This window comes from Spermophilus citellus, assembly GCF_964194105.1.
Source record: "Spermophilus citellus genome assembly, chromosome: 19".
Classification (NCBI taxonomy): Eukaryota; Metazoa; Chordata; class Mammalia; order Rodentia; family Sciuridae; genus Spermophilus; species Spermophilus citellus.
In genome coordinates this window covers 14,351,116-14,373,780 of record NC_138201.1, presented here as the reverse complement: position 1 = coordinate 14,373,780, position 22,665 = coordinate 14,351,116, and the positions used below count along the sequence as shown (strand labels likewise).

The 22,665-nt window shown below is 44.9% G+C and overlaps 1 protein-coding gene across 1 annotated transcript; it reads left to right on the top strand.

Moving 5' to 3' along the window:
- Positions 1-888: 888 nt before the first annotated feature.
- On the top strand, positions 889-21,381 carry OXTR (oxytocin receptor). Its single transcript, XM_081276078.1, has 3 exons — positions 889-1,037; positions 1,203-2,277; positions 16,956-21,381. The coding sequence occupies exons 2-3, from the start codon at positions 1,350-1,352 to the stop codon at positions 17,201-17,203; spliced, it is 1,176 nt and encodes a 391-aa protein (XP_081132204.1). The 5' UTR covers positions 889-1,037; positions 1,203-1,349; the 3' UTR covers positions 17,204-21,381.
- The last annotated feature ends 1,284 nt before the right edge of the window (positions 21,382-22,665 follow it).

Here is a 22,665-nt window from a genome sequence, read left to right as displayed (position 1 = left end):
CCCGGACCCCAGCTAAAGAAAAGCCGGCCACCCGCACCCATCGCTGCATCCCGACGCTGTCCTAGAGCATAGGCTTGGCGGCGCTCTTCGATTGCCTTCTGTTCCTATCCAACCACCAGCAAAGCTGCGGGCGAGAGTATTCCAACCAAGGCTCCTGAATCCCAGACCTCAGCGAGTGACAAACTGGGTGCCTGCAGCTGCCCTCCCAACCTGTTCCCGGAGCTCACGCGTCTTTGAGTCCATCAGCAGCGGTGCAACTTCCCCTGGGAGTCAACTTTAGGTCAACCCGAGGACTCGGTGCAGGTAGCTGGGTCCTGAGCGCGGGTGGACGGGATGGCGAGGGCTAGTGTGGACATCTGGGTTTGAGAGGAGGTAATGGGGTGCTTTGCGCTTCTGGTTCCTGGAGGCGCACAGGGTGCTGCAGGAGGGTATAAAGTGACAGCTTGGGACCAAGACGTGGAGCCCTTGATTGTCAGGGGGCCAAGACGCTTGTTGGACTCCTGAACCTTCGAGGCTACTGGGCTGAGGAGGAAAGTGTCTAGGTGTCCGCCGAAAGTGTCTAGGTCAGAGGTCTGACTGACAGCGATTGGGCATCCTGGGAGATAGATTTTTAGGCAGGAGTCCCCCTGGGAGGGACTGCTGGACCAGAGTTCTAGGCAAGCAGCCGTTATTGAAGTTCAGGCAGTGATGGCTGAGCGTTTTAGAAATAGGAGATCTGAGGGGGATAAATCTGAGTGAGGCTTTCCAGGCAAGTGGCTGTTTGGGATCTCTGGGAGAAGTACATGGATTAAGGTTTAATAGGAGAGGGGCTGATTTGGGGATCCCGCAGGAGGTAGCTGTGCTGAGGGTCCTGGGTGTGTAGTGTGTTTGGGGAGACCGCTGGGGGAGGTGACTGGATTGGATATCCCAGTCCCGGAGGGAGCAAGGAAAGTGATTGATTATGGTCCTCCTCTCTCCACGAGTGGAAAAGGCTGAACCTCTCAAGAAACTGACACTCGGATAGAGGATTCCCGCTCATTTGCCCTGGCTGAAAGGAGGTACATCAACCGGGATTTCTGGGGTGGCGGCTGGGCAACCCTGTGGCGGGCAGTTGTGCCCCGAGTCTCAGGTGACTTGGAATCCCCAGGAAGGGAACAAGTGCTCCTGAACGCGCGTTGAGAGAAACGCGACAGTCCTCTCACCGTCCTGCTGGTTTGTTGCAGGGTTGGATTCCAGCGGAACAGTCCCGGCGGGACTCCAGGAGCAGAGCCCTAGGCGCTTCGCTCAGCGCTTTTGAATTGCGCTTCGGCCCCGCCCCGTAGCGCTACGCCTTAAAGGGCTCAAGGCCGGGCGTACCTAGGGCCACGGTCATGGAGGGCGCTTTCTCAGCCAACTGGAGCGCCGAGGCAGTCAACGGGAGCGCCGCGCCTCCTGGGGCCGAAGACAACTGCACTGCCGGACCTCCGCGGCGCAACGAGGCACTGGCACGCGTGGAGGTGGCAGTACTGTGCCTCATTCTCTTCCTGGCACTGAGCGGCAACGCGTGCGTGCTGCTGGCACTGCGCACCACGCGCCACAAGCACTCACGCCTCTTTTTCTTCATGAAACACCTGAGTATCGCTGACTTGGTGGTAGCTGTGTTCCAGGTGCTGCCGCAGCTACTGTGGGATATCACCTTCCGTTTCTATGGGCCCGACCTGTTGTGCCGTCTAGTCAAGTACCTGCAGGTGGTGGGGATGTTCGCTTCCACCTACCTGCTGCTGCTCATGTCGCTTGACCGCTGCCTGGCCATCTGCCAGCCGCTGCGATCGCTGCGCCGGCGTACCGACCGCCTGGCGGTGCTCGCCACATGGCTTGGCTGCCTAGTGGCCAGCGCCCCGCAGGTGCACATCTTCTCGCTGCGCGAGGTGGCTGAAGGCGTCTTTGATTGCTGGGCGGTCTTCATCCAGCCCTGGGGACCCAAGGCCTACGTCACGTGGATCACACTCGCCGTCTACATCGTGCCAGTCATCGTACTCGCTGCCTGTTACGGCCTCATCAGCTTCAAGATCTGGCAGAACTTGAGGCTCAAGACGGCTGCAGCAGCTGCGGCTCAGGCTCAGGGACCCGAGGGTTCATCAGCGGGTAGTGAGGGTCGTGCGGCCCTGGCACGAGTCAGCAGTGTCAAGCTCATCTCCAAAGCCAAGATCCGCACGGTCAAGATGACCTTCATCATCGTGCTGGCCTTCATCGTATGCTGGACACCATTCTTCTTCGTGCAGATGTGGAGCGTCTGGGATACTAATGCACCCAAGGAAGGTAGAGCTGGGCGGAGACCTGAAGGAGGGAGCGTGGCAGGGGCCAAGACATAGTCCTGCTGTCTCCCCACTTCCAAGGTTCTTGGGTCCTTCTGGGGAATAAATGGGTTTGAGTCTCCAGCATCCCATGGCCAGTTGATTTTTGGCCGAGTAACCTCCCTGGGCCACTCCTTCATCTTCTGTGAAATTGAAAAAATGATGAAGTGCCAACTCTTACCAGGCAAAAGGGTAGTGAAATGAGAAAATCACATGAAGTCCAGAGCACAGGCCTGGGCTAGCCATGGCTGGTGGTTACTGAGGAGAAAATTAGGTTAGGGTAATCTTCCCCAGCCAGTGGTGGAGATAGATTTCCAACCTTGGCCCAAGTTCAAGCTCAAGCATCTTCTAAAATGGATGATGGTCTTGAATCCATGATAAATTTGTGAAGGCAGCCTTAGGAGGTGAGCAGTTGTCCAGCCAAACTCCAGGAAGTTTGGGGTCCCCTGGGGAGGTGAGAACAACTTCTGGAACATCTCATCTAGTGGAGGTGATGCTTGCTTGGTGACATAGAGCGGTGACTCCCTCAGGGGGCACTAGGCAGGTGCAAGACTGAGGTACCCAGAATGGAGACTTCCACTTAGGGGGACAGGGAGGAGGGTGATCAGATTGGACTGGGAGGCTGCATGATTCTGTATTGGAGAGCAGTCAAGCCTTGTACCTTGTAGGACAAACAAGGTTACATGACTTGACCTGTATTAGTTGGAAGTCCAGAAAGAAGTGGTTGAATGGGACTTCTGGGGAAGAGAGCTTTGGGAGACAGAGCACCCTGGGGGCTCTGTGGCTGGTGCTGGGCAGCTGTCCCCAAAGCACAGTGCTCCAGAGAGCTTCATCCTCACAGCTAGTAATTTCAGTGGCTTTTTTGGGGAAAGAGCAGGAGCCCTGATCATTGGTGCCCAAAGACTTAAACCTTCTTGTTCAATGTTAAACCTGTGACTTAGAGGATAATGCTTGTAGGTTAAGACCAGGGGATTTCCTTCTACCCTATCTATCCTCTAGGCAACACACTGTCCTGTTTCTGGATAAAATAATTGCTTCTCCCAACAGTCTCATATATATCCATCCTGTGAAGTTGAAATCTCAGTGCCAGCTGCCTTCATTCAGATTGATAACTTTGCTTTGGTCCCTTGCAGAAACCACAGACACCTTGTTCCTTAGGAAGCCCTCCCAGATAGGAGGACACTAGTTATTCAAAATGTATTGAGTGTCTATGGCATGGCGTTTGGGGTGAGGATTGCTGTGAGGACACAGTAAAACTATTCCTGACTCCCTGGTGCAGGCACTGGGCATGCCTTGCACAGGGTTCTGGGGCCCAGAAAGGAGGAGGTACTTGTACCCTGTCACACAGCAAGTTGGAGACAGAGCAGCAACTAGAGGTGGGGTTTTCTCACCAGGCCTCTTATCAGGGGCACCTGACTAGGGAATTGGGGTACAAAACCCAGTGGTGGTTTTTTTCTAAATAAGTCATCAGGGCACACCCATTTCCTTGGCGGGATTCAGAGACTAGATCCAAGTCTTAAGGAACTCCAACCCCAACTGCCGAGGGAGCAAATCTGGCACCCCTCAGAGCACATACTGGGAGACCTGGGCTCTAGTTCTTCCTCCTTTCCTACTAGCTGTGGGATATTGGGTGAGGGATCCCTTTATCCCTCTGGGCTCTTACTGTCTTGCATTTAGGATAAGAACATTTCAACATTCAGTTCGTTCTTTCTGCAGGTATTCTGACTCTTGGAGTCAGGATTTGTGATTTTTCTCCTTCTTTATCCTCCCACTGCCCTCCTCAAATGGCTTTGTATTATTTGACTCCTTTTAATGTGCTCTTCTTTTTCACTTTCTTTCCTCTCTAAAGAACTAAAGTATGTGGTCAACACACATGGAGTGAAGTTTCTATCTTTTATATGATGTAAAAGTACATCAAAGTATTTATTTCTCTGTCTTAAAATGAGAGAGAATGAGAAAGAGTCTAAGTGCAGGCCAGAGGCCTTTGGGTCACATGTAGTCTAAGGATTTCCCTGTGGGTGCAGCCCTCAGTAGAGAGCTACTAATCAAGCTCAAGGGACAGGGGAGAAGTGGACTTTTAGAATGTCCAATCCCATGTCCCTTTGTTCCTTTGCCTTTATCCACAAGAAAAGGCTTCTCTTGCTCCTCCTTGGCATTCTGTACTGGATGCCAAGAAGAGAAAAAAATGTGTAACAACCCTGGGGTGGGGGACTCATGATGCTGCTGTAGTCAGAACATACCCCACCCCAGCATGTGGCCAGGAGCGGTCCAGATGTGAGAGATTCCTGGGGCACAGAGGTGAGGATTTAGGTTCTAGCCACCAGCCTGGCCAAATCTTGCCTCCACCTCGGGGCTGCAAGTGTCTGAGTGGATATGGGCTGAGCCAGGAAGAACTCAGCCTTGATTTAAATAATTGCCAGTAGGGGATGGTGTTTGCAGTCAGATGAGAGACATGGCTCAACCAAAAATATCAGCAGGTATTAAGGAAGGTTTGAAAGAGAAGCCTGCTCAGGCTACTCAAGAGATTTTGTCTGGGAGATGGAATTAACACATAGTCCCCTTTCCTCCCCAAAAGGGACAGAATTGATAAGAGATACAAAAATATCTAGACCCTTTGCTTGGCTCCCCCCAGGGGAGTTAGAATTGGAAGTTCAGAGAGCCCATTGCTACAGTGGGACCTCATGCATGAAGACCTGGGGGAGAAGCTTGGGGACTGGGAGCAATAATGCTGTTGCTCTGCTCACCAGTGTGTGCCCAGTGCCTGTAACAGGGATGGACTCCCATTGATGGTACAACCAAAACTTGCTTGTCAAATAAGTGGAATAAGTGAGGAGGGGCTGCAGGAGATGGGACAGGAATGGGTGTGAAGAGCTGGACACAGGAGGGAGAGGAACTTTCTAAGTAGTCCTTCAGAGACAGACCTGGCAACCCTGAGCGGAAGTGAGTGCTCTATCATAGCAATCAGCCAAACATCTGTCAGGGGCATAGGACCAGAAGGTGGAAATGCATGGGAGGCCTGGGTTTAAGTGCCTCCCCATCAGTAGGATGGGCTTCCCAGCCCATCTCTGTTTCTGTGAACTTGTGGTCCCTCCAGCATGGGTGCCTTCCCTCCCACAGACATTCTGTCAATAGTACTGGGGACAGGTGTCTTGGAGTAGCTACCTCTTTGGATAATCTAGCCATGTGGAGAGCAGATAGGGAGAGTGTGCAGCAAGAGTCAGATAGCTTCATTCTTGGCTATAAGGATCTCTCCAGTGAGGCCCTTTGGTTAAAAATTGCCTTAGATGAACCATTAATAGCTAAACTCTTGTGTGATTCAGCTGTGAGTTTTTTTCTGTCCTTGACTAAGGATAATGTTTTCCTTTAGAGTGTTCCAAGGTGACTCCTTTTTTTTTTTTAGAGAGAGAGAGAATTTTTTAATATTTATTTTTTAGTTTTCGGTGGACACGACATCTTTGTTGGTATGTGGTGCTGAGGATCGAACCCAGGCCGCACGCATGCCAGGCGAGCGCGCTACCGCTTGAGCCACATCCCCAGCCCGTGACTTCCCTTTTTTCTCTCCAAAGATATAATTAATAATGGAGGGAAAAACCCATTGGATGAGGCTTTGCTACATATATATATATATATATATATATATATATATATATATATATTTTTTTTTTTTTTTTCCCCCATCCAATGGATATCTGAGTAGTTGGGGAGGCGAGGAGGTAAAGCTAGGGTTATGGAGGGCCTTGGATCAGGAGACCATCAATGGAGAGGCTGGGCTGGGTCTGGGGCCATGGGCTGGCCCATCTGATTACCCTGTCATCTTGCACTGCTAGAAGTTGGAAGCAAAGAAATCCCCACAAGCTCACTCTTAGGGGCTAGGGCTGGAGGATTCTCACGTATACTTCACCAAACCGTAAATATACACAGGGTCTGCTTGCAAAAGCCCATGGACCCTTGGAAACAGCACTGGCAAGAAACAGAGTCCCCTTGAGAGACTTGGTCTCATTGCTGTCTGTTGGATTTGATGCTTGTCTTTCAAAGTTCTCTGGGCTTTTGTCACCCCTGTCTGAGCAAAGGGCCTAACATCTCTCGATATCTGGGGATTAGTCTTATTGAAATAAGGAATTGTATTTGTTGATAACATTAGTCACCTTTGGGTGAATGTCCACTCTGCGCCAGACCCTGTATGTGCACCTGTGTGTCTGAACTTCACCTAAACACAGCAAGGTAAGGAGACATCATGCCCTTTCTGAGATGAAGAAACTGAAGTTCAGAGAGGCAGGACCCACTCAGGGTTGCTGTTAAGTTAGCAGTGGAGTTTGGATTTGAACCTGATTTTCTCACACTATAGACTGACAGATCCCACTTCCCCTCCTTCCCCAACTGAGCATTTTCCCAAGGGAGGTCCACTGCCCTTCACATCTGCATCTCCTGGGGCATTTATTAAAAAGCTGATTCTTGGGGTGGAGGTGGAGCCCATCATTTTTTTTTCTTCTGGCTTCATTGTCCTGACATCTTGGATGCACATGCCCTGACCAGCTACACATCTGCTAATGACATGACCCTGTCAGTACTCTGGGTTCAATGTCACGTCCCTGTGCTCCTCCTTATATCCACTGACTCCATCACTTTAGCTTCTCCGCATGTCTTCTATTGCTACTTTGCTTCTTTTTCCATTTAAAGCATGATTTTCAACCTTGGCACTATTGACAGAGTGGGCCAGGTAATCTTTATTTTGTGTGTTGGGGTTGGGGAGCCTGTATTATGCTTTGAAGGATGTTTAGCAGGACCCCCCACTTTCTGCCAGGCTGGTGTCACTCTGTATTCTAAGGTATATCTAGGTGGAGCAATAGCACTGGACCTGGGAGAGGCTGGTCCTGCCCACAGCTCAGTTTTCTGGGGTTAAGTATCTGGCTTAAGTGGGGGAGGGTGGATTGTGCTGTGGCATAGTACCTTGCACATAGTAGGTGCTCTGTCAGATGCCTACTTTTTTTGAAAAAGATAAATGCATTTTTAATAAGTATCAGGGTCTTAGGGGACGTCAGTGCCTTTGAGGGATGGAAATTGTTTTGAGCACTGATGTAGTAGCATCTTAGGAAAGGAGGTGCAGTGCAGTTGGGGGTGCTGGCCAGTCCTGTAACTCAGGAACACAAGGGTTAAGAGGTAAAGAGAGGGCTGGGGATGTGGCTCAAGCGGTAGCACGCTCGCCTGGCATGCGTGCGGCCCGGGTTCGATCCTCAGCACCACATACCAACAAAGATGTTGTGTCCGCCGAGAACTAAAAAATAAATATTAAAAATTCTCTCTCTCTCTCTCTCTCTCTCTCTCTCTCTCTCTCTCCTAACTCTCTCCTCTCTCACTCTCTCTTTAAAAAAAAAAAAAAAAAAAAAAAAAAAAAAGAGGTAAAGAGAAAGGAATAGAATGTCTTATCTAAAGGAGCTTCCAGCTCTGAGTTTGGAAGTACTCCTGGTTGGGTCTTTGCGTGAGGGTGGGGAGGGCGGTGCAACCAGGTTATCTTTAGGGTCCCTGTACCTGTGCTCCTGGTCTCTACTTGAACTTCCTTTTGTGCTGGGGGAGGGGGTTGCTGGTGCATCCTGCCCTCTTGCTGGATACTTCTGTGTATCATGGGCCTGTGCCTTCCCTGACCCATGCCTCACACCTGAATGGCCACACTTACTTATTCTGTTTCTCTCCCTTTCTCTCCTCTTGACCTTGATATCTAAGGGTGAACTTAATTTTCCTAGAGGGAATTGCACTTGAATCTAGTCACCCTGTTAGGAGGCTGTGCCCTGTTGTCAAGCAGAAAAATTGTCCTTTTGCCTTTCCAACGTGCTAGTGGCTGCAGCTGCTTTATCAGGACTTCCTGTCTGCTAATTTCATGCTTCAATTCAATTCAGTCCCTTATTGAACTCTTCCTGTTTTCCAATCTCTACTAGCAGCCAGGGGCAGAGCCACAAATGGGACAAAGTCCCCATCCAAGGAGTATAAACAAAAATAATGGCGATGTGATAGGATAATGGTGTACTTATTTATCAAGTGGTGTGAATATTAGTTAATTCTTCCTCCCACAGGAAGAAAAAAATTGGGAAGGTTTTAGAGAGGAAGTAACATTTGAAAAGGGGTTTGAAGGATAAGTAGGAGCTTGTTAGGCAAAAAAGCAGGTGTATTCTCTTTTGAGACCCTTGGACGATTATTATCTTCCCCTTGTTCCCTACTCCATATAATTTTAGCCAGGTGAAAAGATGTTTCTCAAGCTTTAATTGCACACAAATCACTGAAGGAACTTGTTAAAATACTGATCTGATTCAGTAGGTCTGTAGTGAAGCCCTAAGAGTCTGCATTTTGGGCAAGTATACAGGTGATGCCTATGTGATGCCCATGTAGCTGGCACACTGAACTCTCTTTGAGTAGCAAGGCTTTAATCTAGTATCTCTTTGACCAAAACCCACCGTTCACCTTTATACGTATGACCTACAGTGGATGTTCTTTTTTTTTTTTTTTTAAAGAGAGAGTGAGAGAGGAGAGAGAGTGAGAGAGAGAGAGAGAGAGAGAGAATTTTTAATATTTATTTTTTTTTTTTAGTTCTCGGCGGACACAACATCTTTGTTGGTATGTGGTGCTGAGGATCGAACCCGGGCCGCACGCATGCGAGGCGAGCGCGCTACCGCTTGAGCCACATCCCCAGCCCCCAGTGGATGTTCTTGAAAGGATGAGAATGGCCTGCCTAGTCATTTGCAAGAAACATCTGGCCTTTCTTCTTCCAAAATGTGATTATTCCCCAGGCCCGACCAGGGAGTCTAACACGTTCACCAGATTTAACCAGTGCCATAAAAGAAGACCATTTGAAACTCTATAGCCTCTAAATTTGGCTCTTTACCCCAACCCTGCAGTACCTAGCTTGGTCACACATATGGGATTTTTTAGAAAAATCACAATCATAAAATTGTGTTTTTTCCAAAGAAGGTATACTGTAATATATATTGGAATTTGATCTTTACATAAGCATACATTTCAAAACCATTTTTTAAAGGATTTCTATATCCTGGCCGCCAAAGGCCCACATAGTCCCTATAGGAATAACAGACTGGACACCCAAATCCTGATGGAGGTTCAAGTCCAAGTGGAGGTTTTGCACCAAGTGATTGGTTTCCCTCTTGGGGGCCTCTTATAAAGCTGACAGCTCAGCTGTCTTTCTTTGATCTGCATATGGAGCGTCTTAGTTGCCTCAGGAACAGCATAACCCAGAAAGGCGGTGGCCAGCTGCCCAGCAGCTGCTCTGGGCTAATTTGGGCCTTCGGTGCTGGGGCGGAGGGAGTGCCGGGAAGTCCGAACAGGGGAGTTCTTGGGACATGAGTAAAGCCAGGCTGGTGAGGATGGAATGCCTGGAGCTTACCATCTTTCAGCAGCCTCTGCCTCCCACCCTGCATGAATCATGGTGCTGAGCAGAAATACAGAGTGGATTCTCCTCTCCAGGGGGCAAAATTGCCCAGCCAGTGACATTTGCTTTTGATGCTTGGCTCATTGGCACATAGGAGCTCCCACCTTTACTCATAGTCCTGCACCTGCCAGCCCCTCTCCCAAAGGCTGCAACCCCCATTTGACACTGTTCTGGGCGTATACTCCCTAACCTACAACCAGTCTGTGAATCCTCTGAAGCAGGGACTTGATGGACTTAGGAAGGCCCTAGGCCCTCAGTGCCTGGCATTAGAGGAACCAGAATAAAAGGATGGACAAATGTTTGACCTCTTCCTTCCCCCAAAATGCCCTGGGCATGAGGCCAGCATCTCCAGGATAGGCTGGGGGGACTGGTGCTTCCCTTCGTTTCCCTGCCAGGATCAGGGACAGAAGGTTGGCAGCTTGGGCATATTTGCAGCTTGGTCATAGGGGAAGGTGTCAGTTTTATGGTGGATGAGTGGAACAGACGTGGCTTCAGAGCTGGCTCTGAAATCCTGCTTTTGCCCGTGGTTGTAGCAATTCTGCCTTTGGAATTTCTTTTTTCTTCTTCTTCATTTTTTTTGAAGCACATTCATATATATATTTATATTTCATTTTATGATATCGCATATTTCTACAAGTATTTTATACATATAGGTATAATGGAAAGAACAAACGGTATTTTGTCAGAATTAACTGAGGGTTTTTCATCATGTTTGTCATGCAATCACTTTAATATCTTGGGTGAATCACATACTCACACAAATGTAAACTTTCCATATTGTTTAAAAACGCAATTGGCATAGAATTTGATCAAATATGGATATGTTTTACTTTATATTTTATAATATATTTGTTTGCTAATGCTGGTCGCATGAGTTTTTCCAGAGAATTTTTTGTTTGTTTGTTTTTGTCATATCCTCCAGTCCCAGAACTTTGAGGTTTTCATTTTTTTTAATATTTTTTTTTTAGTGTTAGGTGGACACAATATCTTTATTTTATTTTTATGTGCTGAGGATCAGACTCAGTGCTTCACACCTGCTAGGCGAGTGTGCTACCACTTGAGCCATAATCCCAGCCACTTTTTTTGTCGTTTTTAATTTTTTTTTTGAGAAGTGCTAAAGAGGGCTGGGGATGTGGCTCAAGCGGTAGCACGCTCGCCTCGCATGCGTGCGGCCCGGGTTCGATCCTCAGCACCACATACCAACAAAGATGTTGTGTCCGCCGAGAACTAAAAATAAAATATTAAAAAAAATTTTAAAAAAAAAGAGAACTAAAAAATAAATATTAAAAATTCTCTCTCTCTCTCTTCTCTCTCTACTCTCTCTTTAAAAAAAAAAAAAAAAAGAGAAGTGCTAAAGAAAAAGGGGCTAAGGACAGTTCTTTAATTTGACCTGTGATCAAAGTCCCTGATTAAGTTGATTCTATCTCTTAGCCATTAATCATCATCATCATTATCATCAGTAGAATAAACATCTTGCCATTCATAAAGTCCTTTTACACAATCTTTTTAAGATATTTCCATTTTCTCAATATTCTTGTGTGACTTCCATTCTACCGATAAGGAAACTAATGCTGACCCAGTTGATGTGGCTCAGAGAGTAAAAAGGGGAAAGGGAGATTTAGGACCCAAGGAAATTCTGTGTTCCAGGCTCCTCCAACCCACTCAAGTCAGTGTTCACTGGGCCCTGCAGCTCCTGTGAGTGACCTCCTGTCCTCTCCCCAGGTAACCTACAGTAATTCACTTGATTGAACAGTCATTGCATGGGGCAGCTTCTTGCCAAAGTTAAAGCCTGGAACAGGAGCAGAACACTCCAATAACATTGGCAACTAGCTCTCTGACAGCTGGAGAGAGTGAGTGACTGGAGTCCTAAAGGGGTAGAACACCACAACATCCACTCCTGACCTGCTAGACACAACTTCCAGGCAGTGTCTAATTCACCTTTTCAATCAGTTCTCTATGAGCATTACCCAGCAGGTGGGTGCATTTTGAAAGAAAACAATGAACTCTGCTAAAGATCTCAGCAGGGAAGAACACCAGGAGGGTGGCAGAGCCCTGGAACTTCTAGCTGGAATGTGGTAAGCAGAAAGCAAAAAGGACTATTAAGATAGCAACTTCTATGGCTCAGCGGTAGAGCGCTGGCCTTGCACATGAAAGGTCCTGGGTTTGATCCTCAGCACCACATAAAAATTAATAAATAATAAATAAAAAGTTATTGTGTACACCTACAAAAAATAAATATATATATATTTTTAAAAAGATAGCAACTTCTCTCAGCCGGAATGTCCAGGCCAACCAGGGAGTTAAAGCCGATCTCAGCACTTCTCCACTGATGCAGGACCGGCAAGCTGCAGGGCCAGGTGAGATACTTTCAGTACTCCTTCATGGAGCCCAGACATCTCCCCTGCACTCTCTGCAAATGGCCCATCTTTCAGCCTGTTTAAACCTATCAGAAAATTCAAGCTAGCTGAAAAGGGCAGATCACCCTAAGGCTTATGTTGGTGGTGGGGCCTTTTGAGCCAGTGTGAGAATCTTCATATAAACTGACCTTCTTAGCCAGGAAGTCTGGCTTAGGAGCCACAATGCATAGACACCACCATATGTCAGTGATGTTTCCAGATGCTCAGCCAGGAGGTCCTATGTTCTATACCCAACTTGGGGCCTGCTGTTCATATTCCAGCTGTGGGAGTGGAGTCTCCTCTTCTTCTCTTACATGGTGCTAACCATTATCAATGAGAAAGAACAGTGTATTTATTGAGCACTTACACATCACTGTAGTAGCAATGACTCTACCTAGGCTCTGCTGTTTGTGGTTAACAAGTGCCAGGAATCCTCAGCCCCACTTGATTTCTGTTAGCTTTTTATTGCTTGTGACCAAAATACCTGACAAGAACAATTTAGGGAAGGCTCCAGAGGTTTAGTCCATTGCCCTGGGCCCAACATGATGCAAAGCATCAGGCAGAAAGGCATGATGGAGGAGTGTGGCTCCATACATGGTAACCAGGAAGAAGAGAGCAAAGAGGTCTCCAGGGATGGTATATTCTTCTAGGGCATACCTCCAGGGACCCACCTCCTCCAACCACGCCCCACCTGCCTACAGTGACTACATTCAAATGGACTGATTAGGTGACAGCTCTCACATCTAATCATTTCACTTCTGAATATTCCTGCACTCACAGGAGCTTTGGGGGACACCTTTCATCCAAACCATAACAGAATCCCATCCAAGTGAGCCTTGAAATAATTCAGTGAAGAAGATTTTGATTTTTCCCATTTCTCAGGTTGGAGGAACTCAGGTCAAGAGAGGTTAGATGACTTGCCCAAGAACACACAGCTGCCAAGTGGTAAAGCTGGGACTCCTGATCACTCACTGGATTCAACATCTCCCTCAGCGAATTCTAAACCATCTTTCTGGTTTCTTCTTCCCCCGCCTCTCATTCTCCTGAAAGTCCCAGGATGTTGCTAGACCATGGGCTTTTACTCCTGCTGCTCTCTTCCATTGAAGCAGCCTCCATAGTCCCTCTTGTCTATCGCCATATAGCTCTCCTCCTGGCCAATGGTGGAGACTACAAATTCTACCCTCTTTGCACTCATGTCTTTGGATGATTAAGATCTTGCCAGTTTTTAAAAATCCAAATGTGCCTGTTTGTGTTGGTCACTTGACCTAAGTAGATTCATTCAACTTAGCAATGATTGTTCATCCCTTGGGGAGCCTGTCCCGGACAGGCTAGTTCATGTCTGTGGACACCAGGTGGGAGCAGAGATTCTGGCCTTGAGCCAGATATCTCCCATCTAGGCTGGCTGCTTGAAGACAGAAAGGCTTATGTGACTAGATAGTAATTAATTACTTACTTCTTCTTGCTGTTGTTTTTCTTTTTTTGAAAAATAGGATAGCTGAGTGTGGTGGCACATGCCTGTAGTCTTGGTGACTCAGGAGGATTGCAAGTTCAAGTTGCCTTGGCAACTCAAAAATAAAAAGGGGCTGGGGATATAGCTCAGTGTTAAAGGGTCCTTGGATTTAATACCTGTACCAAAAAAAAAAAGAATATAAAAGTTAGAAGGTGTAAATGTAAAGAGTGAGGCAAATAGATTAAATAAATAGACAAGATTATAGGTTGAGGATCCCTTATCTGAAATGCTTTGAACCAGAAGTATTTCAGATTTTGTATATATATTTGTATTTGGGAAGGGATGGGCTTTGGAATATTTGCCTGCCTATCTATCTATCTATCTATCTATCTATCTATCTATCATGTAACATCTTGAGGAATGTTTCAGTCAGCTTTTTTGCCACTGTGAGCAGAAGACCAGACAAGAACAATTAGAGGAGGAAAAGTTTACTTGGCTCACAGTTTCAGAGGTCTCAGTCCATAGACAGTGGCTGACTCCACAGCTCTGGAACTAGGGTAAAGCAGAACATCATGGTAGCAGAGTATGGCAGAGGAAAGCAGCTCAGGGCTTGGCAATAGGAAGCAGACATTGCAGACCAGGGACAAAATATAAATCCCAAAGGCATGCCCCCAGTGACATCTCCTCCAGCCACACCCTGCCTGCCAACAGTTGACCTCAGTTAATTAATCCCTATCAGTGGATTAATGCACTGAGGAGGTTAAGGCTCTCATAACCTAATCATTTTACCTCCAAACTTTCTTGCATTGTTTCAGACATGGGCTTTCGAGAGACACCTCATATGTAAACTATAACAGGGAAGAGACCCAAGCCTAAACATGAAGTTCATTTGTTTCATTTACAACGTATACAGATAGACATAAGACCATTTCATAGGACAGCTTTAGTGCAGCTGTGTTTTGACTGTGATCTGTCATATTAGGTCCGATGTGGAAGTTTCTATTTGTGACATTGTATCAGGTTGAGAAGTTTCTGATTTTGGAGCATTTGGGATTTTTCTTTTCCTACTAGGTACGCCTCACTTGTATCATATAAAGTAAAATTTGGAGGCTTTCCTTCCAGGTGTGAACTTCATTCCTTATATTTCCTTCTGTCCCACTTCATCCCCTTATTCTTCCTTTTGTGGCTAACAGTTTACTTTTTTTTTTAAAGAGAGAGTGAGAGAGGAGAGAGAGTGAGAGAGAGAGAGAGAGAGAATTTTTAATATTTATTTATTTTTTTTAGTTCTCGGCGGACACAACATCTTTGTTGGTATGTGGTGCTGAGGATCGAACCCGGGCCGCACGCATGCGAGGCGAGCGCGCTACCGCTTGAGCCACATCCCCAGCCCCTAACAGTTTACTTTTTGATGCCTTTTAAAAACTTTACTGTTATACGTTGATTTTGCTTCTTTTATGATTTCGAACACATCCTATTTCTAGTCTTGTGGGTGATTTTTAATTTAATTTAAAATATTTTACCAGACACTCTAAACTTAATTTCATCTTATAAACCATCCAAAACAGAAGCAGGTTTTTAAAAAATTCTTTTATAAAAACCAAGGAATTCAATGAAAGTGGCATTTTTCCCCCTTTGACTTTTCCTCTTTTCTATTCTTTTTGTTATAAAGATTAGATTCCTTTCCTTTGCTTTCTAAAAATCTTGTTTTATAACATATTTGGTTTTTGTCCATTGTAGTGTGTTTTCATTCCAACAGGTGCACTAGTTAATCAGTCCTTAAACTTGGGTGTATATCAGAACCACTCAGAGGGCTTCTTAAAACAAACTTCTCCAGAGGGCCTGATTGGGTGGTTCTGGGATTGTGTCTTAGAATTTGCATTTCCAACAAATGAGCTGCTGCTGCTCTAGGGGCCCAACTTTGAGAACCACTCCCTTGGATGTGTCTTAGAAGGACCACTGCCCTTCTCCTTTTGGTGCTTAGAAACTATGCTGACAAAAAAAAAAAAAAAAAACCTCTGTGTGAAGAATTCTTCCCTGGATATAACTCTTGAACTGAATTCTGGAGTTATTTCTGGAAGATTTTTCAGAAAAGACAAAAGACTGGTGGATTCCCCAGACTAATTGTGATCATCTTTGCTCATAAACATATGACTGTGAAGGGAATTCTTGGTTATGTTGTTGTATTGTTTTTTCTCATGGGGTCTGGCCTCATCTGTTGGCTAAAGTCTGCTGTTTATCAGATTTAAGACCATTGAAAGAAACTTAGATGTGCTGGTCACCTTTTTGTCATTTATGATCAAAATATTGGACAAGAACAACTTAGAGGGGGAAAAGTTTGCTCAGGGCTCCCAGTTTTAAAGGTTCAGTCCATGGTGAGCCAACTCTATTGCTCTTAGCCTGAGGTCAGGCAGGGGTAATATCATGATGGGAGGGTATGGTAGAGGAAAACTGTTCAGCTAGAAGAGAGACAGAGACAGAGAGACACACAGACACATACCAGGGACAAAATATAACCCCCAAAGGCAGCACCACCGCCCGTGACCAACTTCTTTCTGCTTCCTACACTTAATGCCCAGCTAATTCATTCACATTATTAACCATATAATGGGTTAATCCACTGATAAGGTCACAGCTCTCATAATCTAATAATTTTACTTCTGAATGTTCCTACATTAACACAAGAGCTTTTGGGGGACATCTCATATATAAACCATAATAGCTAGATTTTTTTCTCCTCTGATTGAAAGTACCTAGGATTAAATTTTTTCCTTTCCCATTTCATTTTTGTTTTGAGTGTGTGTTTCCTCAGTGCTGAGCCTGATGCCTGGCACACTGTCATGATAGCAGCCACCATTTATTGGGCACACTCTAATCTAATCCTTGCCACCTTCCAGGAGACTTAGATATTCACATTATCCCTGTTTAAAGATTAGGAAATCAAAGCTTCTTGGGGGAACTAAAGTGATTTGTCACTGCTGGGACTATAATGCAAACTAGGGCTGGCAGCTTCTGGACTTTGCTCTTTGACCTTCTAAGTAGTAGGGACTCAACACTTGCTGGGTGAGTGAAGAATGATCAGGTGGCTGCTGTGTGTACTGTTCCTGCCAATGGAGGCATACAGCAGGTAAGCTTTGGATAAGAGAAAGGGGAAGACTGTTCCAGGGGTGGAGTGAGCCTGGGGGGATTGGAAAGGATTCCCAGAGCAAGGTTTCAGAAGGAAGACATTTATTGCTTCCTTAGTGCCCTGTCCTGTGATGTTGGTAGTGGTACATGGAAAAGGCTGTTGCTAGGAAACAATGGATAAATCAGATGGTGCTGGAAGGCTCCCACAGTGATGCCCTGTTTGCCTCTTCCCACACCCACAGCCTCGGCCTTCATCATCGCCATGCTCCTGGCCAGCCTCAACAGCTGCTGCAACCCCTGGATCTACATGCTCTTCACGGGCCACCTCTTCCATGAACTGGTACAGCGCTTCCTCTGCTGCTCCTCCAGCCATCTGAAGGGTAGCCGCCCAGGAGAGACTAGCGTCAGCAAAAAGAGCAACTCCTCCACATTTGTCTTGAGCCGACGCAGCTCCAGCCAGAGGAGCTGCTCCCAGCCATCAACAGCGTGACCCACTGGTCTGGGTCAAAGCCACCTCCTGAGGCTGGGTTGTGCTGACACAGTCTACCCCTTGGTGGCCCATGTACATGTATGTATCAGGTACTGATCAACTCGTGTCCCTCTATACCTTGGGGTGGCTTGAGGGTGATGGGGAACTGGTTTGGGGTGGGGAAGAGGTTTCTGTGGTGGAAGATGATAGGGTGACTCCTCCATCAGATAGTCACCCTGAGCTCCTACAGGTACTTCTGTTACCCTGACCCCATGGCTATTCTCTGCAGTGGGTGGTACTTTTCTCCCCTGGACCTCTCCAGTATCTTTTTACTCCTTTATTATGGGTTCTTATGAAAGGTAATAAGTATGGGATTAGTAACCAACTTGATCAGGTGTTCTGGGCTTGGTATATTAGTGGGGGTGGGACTTCAGATGGTGAGGGTGGTGCTAACTTCCTCCTGACCTCAGAGAGAGTGTTTCTGCCTTTGAGTGGACAAATCTTAACATTTTGGGGACCAGCTGTCAGGAGATTGCCCTTGGAGGAGGAGATCCCCTCTAAGGCCATCTGGCATAGATAACAAATGAGAACTTGGCTTGAAAATGTTTAAGACGCTAGTATTTAACAAGCATTTTGGAAAGAGAACTAAAAGGAATCCAAATTGGAAGGAAGAAGTAAAGCTATTTGTACATGACACGATTTTGTATATATAGGAAATCCTAAGGAATACACACACACACACACACACACACACACACACACACACACCCCTATTAAATAAATGAGTTCACCAAAGTTGTAGGATAGAAGATCAATACATAAAGATTGATTGCATTTCTTTATACTACCAATGAACAATTCAAAAATTAAGAAACAATTCCATTTATAATAGCATCAGAAACAATAAAATAGAAATAAATTCAACAAAAGAAATGTAAGACTTGTGCCTTGAAAGCTACAAAATATCATTCAAATAAAAGTCTTATATTAATGGAAAGACACCCTGTGTTTATGGATCAGAGACTTAATATTGCTAAGACCTCAATACTGTCCAAATTGTTGCACAGATTCAATGCAATCTTTATCAAAATTTTAGATGGATTAATTGCAGAAATTGATAAGCTGCTCCTAAAACTCGTAAGGAAATTCAAGGAACCCAGAATGACCAAAAAATGCCTTGAAAAAGAAAAGGAAATTTGGTGGATTCACACTTTTTGATTTAAAATTACTATAAAGCTATAGTAATCAAAACAGTGTGGAACTGAATTCTGGATAGACATTTAGAGCAATGGAATAAAGAGTACAGATATAGTCCTTATATTTATGGTCAATTTATTTTCACCAAGAGAACTAAGATGATTCTGTAGGGAAACAGTCATTTTTCAAACAACTGGTGCTGAATATGCACACACTGAAGAATGAAGTTGGACCCTTACCCACACCATACCAAAAACTAATTCAAAATTTATCCAAGACCTAAATGGAAAGGCTAAACCTAAAAAAACACTTAGAAGAAAACAGGCATAAATCTGTGTGATCTTACCTGGTTGCAACCCTATATAAACAATAAATCTACATCCTGCTTAAAAAAAAAATCTGTGTGATCTTGGGTTATACAATTTTTGCTTTGATGTGATACCAAAGATATAAGGACAAATAGATTCATTGGATTTCATCAAAATATAAAACTTCTGTAATCATCCAGAGAGTAAAAGGACAACTACAGAATAGGAGAAAATATTTGCAAATCATATTATCTGATAAGGGATGTGTATACAGAATACATAAAGAACTCTTAAAATAAATAAACAAAAAGAATCCAGTTTAAAAATAGGCAAAGATTTGGATAGATATTTCTCCAGAGAAGATATACAAGTCACAAATAAGCAGAAGGATGATGCTCAACATTATTATTTTTCATTAGGGGAATGCATGTCAAAACCACAGTGAGATTCTACTTCACATCTACTAAGATGGCTACAGTGTAAAGGCTGGACAATAAGAAGTATTGACAAAGATGTAGAGAAAGTAGAACCTTCAGAAATTGCTAGTGGGAATGCAAATGATGCATCCATGGTGGAGACCAGTTTGGCAGTTCCTCAAAAAGTTAAGCATAGAATGACTGTTGCATCTAGAAGTACCACTCTTTGGTTTAAACCTAAGAGAAATCAAAAGATATATATACATACCCAAACTTGCATACCGGTGTTGACTACAACATTATTTATTAATGTCCCAAAGAAGAAATACCCAATTGTCTACCAACTGATGAATGGATTAAAAAATTATCTATACAGTGGAACATTATTTAGCCATAAAAAGGAAGTACTAGCCTGGGGTTGTGGCTCAGTGGTAGAGTGCTTGCCTAACATGTGCGAGGCACTGCATTTGATTCTCAGCACCGCATATAAATAAGTGAATAAAAATAAAGGTCTGTCAATAACTAAAAATATATATTAAAAAATTTTAAAGTACCAATTCATACTACAACATGGATGAACCTTAAAAAAATGCTGAGTAAAAGAAAACAGTTCCAAAAGTCACACATTGTTTGATCCTCTTTGTCTGAAATGTCCAGATAAATCTATAGAAATCTACAGAAATTGATTATTGAGTAAAGGTTTTCAGAGGCTGGAAGCTACAGGAAATTGGAGCAACTTCAAAGAGGACTGGGTTCATTTTTTGGGTGGTGAAAATGGTCTGGAATTGGTGCACAATTTTGAGAACCAACTTTCGGGTTTTTTTTTTTTTTAAATGTGTATCTGAACTGCACGTGTAAAAGATACAAGATAAAAAATGTTCTGCAGTTGAATTCAGGGAAAGCCAGCATGATGGATGAATTGCTTGGAATTTCTTACCTCCCTGAGCTCTTGTTTCTTATGTGACTCACCTCTTCCGAGTTTCTGCAAGAGAGCGTGTTTCCATTTTGGCCAACAGCAGAGGTGGTGATAACACCCTCACCTGGCTTTCATAAAGGCACAAGGGACACTTGTAGCTGTAGATGCTCTTTTTTTATTTAGAATAGCAATTCTCCAAGGGCCTCAAAGGTTCTGCTTTTCTGATAAACATGTTCTCAAATGTCCTCTCAGCCCATGGATAGGACCTGACTATGTCTAAGAAATAGAAATTCCTTTAGTCATTAAATACAGGACAGTATTGATTAGAGATTTTCTGTCTGGGACTGGTCAGCTTAGTGCATTCTGGGGCACCTTTGAATAACTATACACATTTTTTAATTTATTGAGATACAGCAAGAGCACTTTCCAAAAGCCACAGGTCCATAACACACACACACACACACACACACACACACACACACACACACACTGCATACAAATGAGCCAGCATGGTCTAGATGTTCTGGGAGAGGAGAGGCACATACTGAAGTGCCAGTGCTCAACCTCTTACATTTTAGTACAGATCTTCAGTACCAACCAGAGATGGAAGGCAATACCATCTTTGGAGTCAGACCTTGCACCATGGTGCTATGACACGTGCTCAGAGTGCCAACACCAGCCTGTCCTTCCTCTTTGGGAAGCTAACAGGATGCTTATTTTGGGTCTCTGTGCCCATGTCTTAGAGCTTTGGGGTACAAATGCAGTGGTGATGGGGTCTGTGCCTTGCAAATGCTCTGGTCCTGCTATTCCTGAGAGCCAACTGAGGTCAATGAGGACCAAGGGGATAGTCACCTTCCTGGGACCCTGGAGTTGTGAGGATCTTAGGCATCAAACCCAATAGGTCATCATTCTCTTCATATGAAAGCCCTTACTAGTACCTGGGGTCTTATAATGATAGCAGTCTGTGTTTCATGGTATATAAGTGACATTTGATTTCCACAACACTCCTGTATCTATACCTCTCCCCTCCCAATCTCATCCCTGAGAATATTTTTCATTGTCTCTTTCTCCAACCTAAGTCTGGAAGAATGAGTGCAGAGGTCCAAAATGTTCCCTGGACTTTGGTTATCTATGTCTTTTCCCAGACCCCCTGCCTGAGGTCTGCCCAGCACCTGCCTCTTTCTACAGTTTCAGACCAATTCACAAACCATGTGCATGACTGGAGGTGCCAGTCAGCTGGAGTCTTCTGGAGTGTTTCAGAGTTCCCATCATCAAAAGTAAATGTGTAAACCCTGAGCATTATTTCTTTAGTCCCTGAAAAAAAAATCTTCTGCAAATGTGATCTCCTTTTGGAGATGAGTCTATGAGTCACCATTTCAGAAAATGCAAGGGGACATAATGCCTTTGATGAAGATCCTGGTTTCAGAGTTCTTTACTTTTTTCTTTTTTTGTATCCAGTTGCAATGATATACCACTAAACATGCAGTGTTGATTTTGTTCCACTGTGGTGACCTCCTGTGGTACTCCTGTGTACTGTGCTAACTGGTGAGTGACGTGGCCAATCATGATATGTCTGCTTTGTAAAAGGTGCACTTAATAAACCTCTTTTTTTCATACACTGCTTTGTCTTGTTACTCCCTCCAAGAAGAGGCACCATATCTGGTGGTTTTTAGACTCCATTTCTCCTTTAGTACTACACAGTCATGTGTCTGATGCAGGTGCATGGGTTGTGGCAGGGGACAAAAAGGGGTGCTGGTTCCATTCTCCAGAATCCCAGGTACATGTATTGGTATGTTGGAAAATGCTCTAAGACCCTGAAAAAAAAACCCTTTTGTGTGATATAACCTGAATCCACATGACCCACAGTCTGACTCTGGAGATAACTGGATTCTGTTTTGTTACCTTGAAAGGACCTTGACAAATAATTCTTAAAGGGGAATTTGCAATTCACATGTGAATCATGGATGGATTTGCATTAAATGTAGATTCTGGGGCCCTATTACTGAATCAGTCTCTGAAGATGGGGCCCCAGAACATGCAGTTTAAACACAAGTTGCTGATAATGCATACAGAACATAAGAGGGACTTCTCTGTCCTTCTACCTGGAATCTTTTCTCGTCATACCCGCAATGTGCTCTGCTGCTGCTTCTCAGTGGGATTCCTGGAGGGGACAGAACTCTTCAGATGTACATATACCTAACATATGCATCCTTCCTCCAATTCCACGAATCTCATGGATCATTAAGCACCTGCCATAGTCTGCCTTAAAGAAAGAGTGGCCTGGAAAAATTGGAGCAATAGCCCAATGCAGTTATAGCAAATACCACTGTGGTGAGAACCTCTGTCTAACCCAAGATTACAGATTTGAAACTGATGGCCCAATGATTGTGAGAAGGGCATTTGAAAGGGCAGATCCTTCCAGGAGGATATAACACCAGCCTTAATCCTTTTCAGCAAGAGGATCCAGGGCTTGCAGAGTCCACTAGAGAATGTGGTCAAGCCCCAGGGCAGAGCACAGAGTGTAGTGGTCTGGGAACACAGTGCTTACGCCTGCTGACTGTGCAACTTTTAGAGAGTCTGCTGACCTCTCTGAGCTGTCATTTTTCTCATCTTCGAAAGAAAGGATTGAATGGTGAAGTGTTTGGA